Raw genomic sequence first — 7,838 nt, 5'->3', positions numbered from 1 at the left:
TAAAAGCTGAATCGAAGAAGGTGCTGATGGCTATACCGGAAATGGACTATTTGGCATGTTTCAGGGATTGGAAAAATCGTTGTCATAAGTGTATTTCATCGAGAGAGGATTATTTTGAAGGGGATGAAATTGATTTACACGAATAAATAAAGATTTTTCATTTTACAACCAAATTCACCTTACTTTTTGCCCACGGTAGTACATATTTGTGGCCTGAAGTGTTTTCGAACACATTTCACTTGATATTCTCATTCTTCAATTCAGATGCTTAATAAATTTCTATTGTTCTTTCAAAATTAGGTGGCAAGGTCACTAAAAATTATTATAAATATTATAACTATATTAAATAAAATAAAAAAATGTAGTACATTTGTTAAATTTTGCTATTAATAATCTACCTCTCTTGCCAAAAATAGGTGGCAACGCCAGTTAAAACTATTTCCGGACTAATGTGTTTTCGAGCACTTATACAACACTAACACTTAATACAGAGTTTTAATTAACTTCAATTAAAGAAAAAAGGTGGCAACACCGCTAAAAATTTGTTAAATTGCTTTCTTTTCACCCTCATTTTTTCTGAGTATTTACTTCAACCCGTGTCTTGAAGTCGTGTTTTAAAATAAAACAGTAAGTGACAACGTCATCAAAATTTTTGTTTTTCATTCAAAGTTTTCTTAGGTAACCATGTTGTAAATTATAATTTATAAGATTAATTTTTGTCTTTTAATATATTTTTTATATACCCTATGAACAGAAAGTACCGGGAATATTTCATTTAAACGAATCGTGCACATCGGAACCGGTCCATACTTTTTTCTTATGTTGGTTGGACTGTAAGACACATATGTATCTGTCACTTTTTAGCGCCATCGGGTCATTAGAGTCTGCCTGGCTGGCCGGAAATGTGGGCAAATAATTCTTGGGTTTTGCATGACGATAACGCGCCATCGCACCGAGCCCAAATTGTGCTGCATTATTTGACCAAACACCAAGTAGACACCATCGTGCAAGCTCCGATATGGCCCCGTGCGACTTCCTTTTGTTTCCCAAGTTGAAATTACCACTTCGTGGAAGGAGATTTCAGTCGATAGAGGAAATCAAAGAGCATGCGACGAAGGAGCTGAAGGCCATCCCCTCGTCGGCCTACCAGGGGTGCATGAAGGACTGGTTTAAACGGTGGCACAAGTGGGTTGCTTCCGACGGGTCATATTTTGAAGAAGATAAAATAAATTTGCCTGAAATTTAACTCTGTTTCGTTTTATTTAAATATTCACGGTACTTTCATATCACAGGGTATAAACATCTATAACTGGCGCTTACACCTTTTTTCAGAGGTTAGCCGAGCTAAGCTTCTCCTCCTCCTATTTGTGGTGCGCGTCTTGATGTTGTTCCAAAAAATAAAGTGACCTACCATTTGACGCCGCCTCTGAACAACAGATGGTTTTTATGAGGAGCTTTTTTATGACAGAAATGCACTCGGAGGTTTGCTATTGCCTGTTGAGGAGCGACCGCAATTAGAAAAAACTTTTTATATTTCGGGGGTTTCAAAGCTACGCACTCCCAAATGGTAGTCACGCACCAATCCATTCGACAACGGCGCTTTACATAACATTAGGCGCTTTAATAATTGCCTCTTTCGTTCGGTGATGTCTTGGCTTCCCATTTACGGTAGTGGTAAGCCCTTTTGAGGGTGAATTAATCAAATTTTGAATAGCCATTAAGGCAAACGAACCATAAATACAAGTTTTAGTAATATATTAACCCCAGTTTTTTAGAAGGCGCAATTTTTTCCACGAAAATAATATATTCTTAATTCGAACTGAAACCGATCTGAAATACGTTTTTTCGAAATAATTTGTTCCAAGCGCCATCTAACCCCCCAAAATGTGTTGTTCTTTTTTCCACTGAGTTTGGCTACGTTTTGAATTATGTGAGTAGTTTCAGTATTAAAAGTAGTATATATCCATAAGATGCCTTGCAACAAACTGAGCATTGGGATTATGGCGAATTCTTCGCCAATTGAGTTTGTCTCTAAAATGAGACTCTGAAGAATGGAAGTTAAGAACATTAAAAAACAACTTTTATTATTTAATTTTTAATTTTCTTATTATCCATTCTTACTGTTTTTTGCAGTATGATTTCAAAATTTCAGCAAATAATTGCTTCCTAAACACTGATGCATGTTGAATACGTTACTGAACACACTTCCCACCACTTCGCCGTCCTGTTCTCCTACTACTAATTCGAAAGCAAAACTAAATTCAAACTTGAAAACTTTTGTTAGCAAGAAAGTAAACAAAAAGAACTTTTATTTGCATATGTGAATAATTAAGTTATCTAATGCAATAACACTACAGAATTTCGAAACAACTTTTCGAAATTGAAAAAAAATTAAATAAAAGGTAGAAGAGACTGGAATATTTGCTGCTAGTATAAAAAGCGCTGCAGAGAATTTTCAAGCCACAGAAAAGTTTAACTACCACGAGAAAGGCTTTTGAACAAAAACTAAAAAAAAATCCGCTGAACCTTCGTTTCCGTTTTAGTGATTGTCTCTCGCGCGCTTCTCCTCCACTCCATCCCAGCTACTACCATCGTAATGGCCTACTGGGCAATAGCGACACGCAAATGCGAATCACCGCCAATGCGAATCACACCCGTACTCAATCCCAATCAACGTGAATTCCTCGAGGATGAGTTACTCTATCGCGAAAAATTGGAAATACTCGCAGAGCACAACACGATCAGCACCGATCTGTTTGTGCGCAAATTCGAGGACATCGACGATCCGATATTGCTGGACAAACACGACTCCTTCTATCACACCACCAAAAGTTTGCTAGTGCTCTTTCAGATAATGGGTGTTATGCCGATTCACCGCAATCCGCAGAAGCCGCAAATGCCACGCACCGGCTATTCGTGGACCTCCAAACAGGTATTTTGGGCTATATTTGTATTCTCCGTGCAAACGACCGTGGTTGTTATGGTTTTGCGCGAGCGTGTGAACACATTTTTGAATGACTCAGATCGGCGCTTCGACGAGGCCATCTACAATGTGATTTTTATCAGTTTGCTATTCACGAATTTTCTATTGCCGGTGGCGAGTTGGCGCCATGGTCCCCAGGTGGCGATCTTCAAGAATATGTGGACAAATTACCAGTTGAAGTTTTTAAAAGTGACCGGCTCGCCAATAGTTTTTCCTAACTTATATCCGCTCACCTGGGCTTTGTGTTTCTTTTCGTGGGGCGTGAGTATTGCGATTAATTTGTCTCAGTACTACTTACAACCCGACTTCAAGCTGTGGTACACCTTTGCTTACTATCCGATCATAGCGATGTTGAATGGATTTTGCAGTTTATGGTAAGTTATTGTGCTAGGCGGCTGGAAAATGTATGAAACTTCATTTTCACAGGTATATCAACTGCACCGCTTTTGGCACCGCAAGTCGCGCTCTTTCCGCTTCACTTGAGATGACTCTGATGAGCGATAAACCGGCGAAGAAGCTCACCGAGTACCGACATCTTTGGGTGGACCTGAGTCACATGATGCAACAGCTAGGTAAAAATGAACATGTAGAAACAGCAAAACTTTGGTTAAAATCTCGGGTCTGCCTTTGAATCACTCCGAAGGAAAGAAGTATTTTTCTAAGGAGCAGCCCTCAGAAGTGCGAATCAACTTGTCTTTCGTACAAGTTGGTATGCCTGGGAATCGCAAGCACTATTCGGCCTTTGACTCGGGTCTGCCTTTGAATCACTCCGAAGGAATGAACTATTTTTCTAAGGAGCAGCCCTCATAATAACAAAAGATAAGTTGATTTCTTTCGTACAATTTTGGGATGCCTGGGGATCTCAAGAACTATTCGGCCTTTGACTTCATGTTTTGCAGTTATCCTTCTTGAAACTTCGAATTTGAAAAAGGCTCATTTTGAACATTTAATGCATCAGTGATTGGATCTAAATCTCTTTATAATCAGCTTTACCATTCCGAATTCTGGCTGCCGTCCATACTCTGTTAAAAATGCTCATGGTAATTTGAGTTTTTCCATGTGCTTGGGTTGGAAGAAATGGGCGAGTCTTAAAAATAGTTCCTTTGGTGTTAACATGGGTGTTAGATCTGGTCTCTCTTTATGCTCTTGACGCTCTATCGAATAAATAGTTACTGAGAAATTTGAACGGCATATAAATATTCAAAATCATATAAGGAGCTCCGGACCTTCCAGTCATCTGCCTTTATTCCCCTAAGATACCATATACGTTTGTATTTATTCGTCGAGTGCTAGCTACAGTGAATGCTTTCAGACCATTTCCTCGCGTATTTGCCTAATTTATCATGGCCCAAAAAAAACACTATCTATCGGCGCCCAATTTACGCTTGGCTGGATATTTGTAATTCTTAAGTCTATTTGAGTGATTTTATAGCAAGCTAACGGCTTCAAAGAAACTGTGTTTAGAAGAAGAAAGATCAGCTATGTTTGCCCAGTTTTACTGCCAATAGAATTGCACGAATCTTAGCTTAAGAACAAAACTACAGTTGTTGTTGTTGTAGCAGCTTACTAAACCCTGTTAGTGCAATGTAGATTACCGGTCGTCTTCGTCTAGCTCATCTAACGGTAGGCCCAGAAAACTTGCTGTTTCAACAGGTTAGGTCCAAAGGGTGAGGGGTGTTAGATGAGTGTGTTTGATGGGGCATGTGAAAAGTTGGTTAGTATCGTGCGGGGTGCCTGCACATGTAGGACGTGTGTATGTTTGATATGTCGGGGTCAATTCTGGATGGGTTGAAGTTTAGCCTGCTACAGTATCCGCAATGCAATTGTTCCAAGGTTACGCGGGTCTCTCGGAGTAGCTGAAGCTCTTTACCTGCTGTGGGTGGTGGTTGGACTCCGATTACGGCATTCGAAGAAGGTGGTAAGTGTCTCCCGATGAATGTCGTTAGGTGTATGTCTAAAAACTGTCCGGGCCAGTAGTTGTCGGTTTTTTTGTCCTCGATCTCATCGGAGTAGTAGGGAAGATGGCTCCTGACGTGATCCTCTTTCAAAGCTCTGCCTGCGTTAACCAGTAAGTGGATCAATGAATCCGGGGTGAGTCAGTATCAGTCTTTTAGATACGTGGTTATCTTCCACCTTTTTCTTATATCCTTGTTCACTCCACTTGGGAGCATATGGCCTCGAAAAGGACCTCTTCCATCGTACGCGGTTCTGGGAAGTTGTTTATGCGCCTTCCTATATGATGTTAGCATGTGCTAGCTCGCGCAACATCGACCTTCTCCAAGTGAAGTTTGGCCGACAGTGACCTCAGCTCCCTTGCGGATTCCAGTCCAATGCCATTCTCGTGATGCTATCTGGTGGTTTTCTAAGTGTGTGACCTATCCATCGCCACTTTCTGCGTTTCATTTGTTGATCTCCACAGTTCGTCGTTGCTGATGGTGTTCGGCCAGAATATTCTACAGATGGTGCGGAGGCTTTTGTTGGCGAAATTTTAGCCCTGTGATGGTATTTTAGATCAGTCATGTCTCACTTCCGTACAACAATACAGACTTCACATATGAGCTAAATATTCACGGCTTAGTGCGCCTGAAGATTTGCGAACTCGCCCATACTGTATGCATTCGCCCGAACGCCGCCTTTGCTTTGTTTCCTGCAGTTGACATCATCATCTGCTTCACCGTCTGTCGTAACGGTAGCAGAAGCTTTCGACAAACTCCACCCGTCAACCTTTATAGGTCTTCCTTTATTGTAGCTGACTATCATAGCCTTGGCGATGTTGATCTCCAATCCGACAGTGTCTGCCAGCGTGACTAGTCTGTTCGCTTTCGCTTGCATGTCAGTGAGTTTGTGGGAGAGAAAGCAGATGTCATCTTCCACCTCTGCCAAGAGTATTGATTGCTTTTTTCACGACTCTTTGCCGTTCCTCTGATAACAATATTTATAGTCCAGAATACCTCGGAGCAATTTTATTTCCTTTTGAAGCTTACGAATGCTTTTTTCATTTGAGGATGGAGCTCGGAAGCTGTTTGACGGGTGCATCCTTTTAATCTGAATATGATCCTGGATCAACCCTCAAGTCATATATTTCCTAAACTTGAGTACTAACTCCAACTTTTTGTGGTTTTTTGTCAGAGGTATTCAGCGACTTGTTTTAGCTTTCTGATTATACTTTACATTACTTCGGCACCCTGGAATTTTGAACCCATAATTGGCTATTTCTGTTAGTTGTCCCTATAATAAAAATGTACCCAAACCACTTGACTTTGTGGGTCCTATAATACAATATGCAGCCTTTGAATTTTCGTTTAGGATTTTTCTTACACTCATAAGTTCTACATGACTCTTCTAAGATTGTGACGCGAGCCTTCATTTAATTACTATTGATCATTCCAGCTTCTATTTTCTTACAACAACTCCAGAAACTCACTGCATCTGCGCTGACTTCACTGCATTTCTTTATCTTCATCAATCGCTGTAATATGACCCTTCCAATATTTTACCTTTTAGTTCAACACCTTAATTTATCCCAATATTCGTTCCGTCTTCCTTCATACTATATTTTTCTACCTCTCTCTTCTTCATCAGGCCGCGCCTACTCCAACATGTACGGCATGTATTGCTTAGTTGTCTTCTTCACGACTATCATTGCCACTTATGGTTCACTCAGCGAGATCATGGACCATGGCGCCACCTACAAGGAAGTTGGCCTCTTCGTCATCGTTTTCTACTGCATGAGTCTGCTCTACATCATCTGCAATGAGGCACATTATGCCACGCAAAGTGTGGGCTTGGACTTTCAAACGAAGCTCTTGAATGTGGATCTCACAGTGGTGGATAGCGCCACACAAAAGGAGGTGGAAATGTTTCTCATGGCTATAACGAAGAATCCGCCAATTATGAATTTGGATGGTTATGCGAATATTAATAGAGAGTTGATAACATCGGTGAGTTGGAGAGCTTAGATTTTTATGTAGAAATTATTATATTGTATTTTACTATATTTTTTTTTTTCTTTCAGAATGTTTCATTTATGGCCACTTATTTGGTAGTGCTGCTTCAATTTAAAATTACCGAGCAACGGAACTACACTTTGAGAGAGGGCTGAGTGGAGTTGTGCTGCATTGACTTATTGGGTTTTTATCGAATTTATCCTGGTCTAAATATTAAATATATAAAATGAACAAATTTAACATAGTCCAAGAGCCTGTCATCAGCACAGTATAAATGACAGCTGCTTTTTTTAATTCCTTTAGTTGAAAGGGATGCTATATGATTTTCGAGAGCAAAACAAGGACTAGGTACTATGCACATACATACATAAGTATTTCTAGGCTAAAAAATATACAAACGCTATGAACTTATTCCCCACCCAATAAATATACTTAAGTCAGCAAATAAACCAATTTTAAACAAATTTATGAAAAAAAAAAAATTTTGTTTCTATTGCCCTAAAAAATTAAAAAAAAAATTAACGAACGGGGAATAATTCACTTTAAAAAACGTTGTACCCAAATTTCCAAAACTGTATACATCTCAAATATATAATTTTTATAATAACTCAAACTTACAAATAAACCAATTCGCAGAAAATTGACAACAATGCCCAAAATACTCAGATTACTTCAAATGGAATCGTTGACTAATTGCACCTAATAATGCACCAAAAAAGGAGATAGTTGGCTGCATTAATATGCATATACGAGGGTAGTCTTTTACATTTTGCCCCTTCGCAACTCTACGAGTGATGAGCTGTAATTCGATATTTTATTTATATTAGTCTAATACACGTTAAAGGCAGCTTTAACCTCTAACTGGCCATTTTTTAACTAGTTCTCTACTAGTCCCTCTGGAACTAGTG

General features: G+C 39.5%; 1 protein-coding gene across 1 annotated transcript; it reads left to right on the top strand.

Moving 5' to 3' along the window:
• Positions 1 to 2,530: 2,530 nt before the first annotated feature.
• Positions 2,531 to 7,112, top strand: LOC129244910 (gustatory and odorant receptor 21a-like). Its single transcript, XM_054882817.1, has 4 exons — positions 2,531 to 3,357; positions 3,410 to 3,555; positions 6,566 to 6,924; positions 6,999 to 7,112. The coding sequence occupies exons 1-4, from the start codon at positions 2,597 to 2,599 to the stop codon at positions 7,083 to 7,085; spliced, it is 1,353 nt and encodes a 450-aa protein (XP_054738792.1). The 5' UTR covers positions 2,531 to 2,596; the 3' UTR covers positions 7,086 to 7,112.
• Positions 7,113 to 7,838: the final 726 nt, after the last annotated feature.

Source organism: Anastrepha obliqua, chromosome 4 (assembly GCF_027943255.1).
Source record: "Anastrepha obliqua isolate idAnaObli1 chromosome 4, idAnaObli1_1.0, whole genome shotgun sequence".
Taxonomy (NCBI): domain Eukaryota; kingdom Metazoa; phylum Arthropoda; class Insecta; order Diptera; family Tephritidae; genus Anastrepha; species Anastrepha obliqua.
The sequence above is the reverse complement of the archived record's forward strand: the minus strand, read 5'-3'. Positions and strand labels throughout refer to the sequence as shown.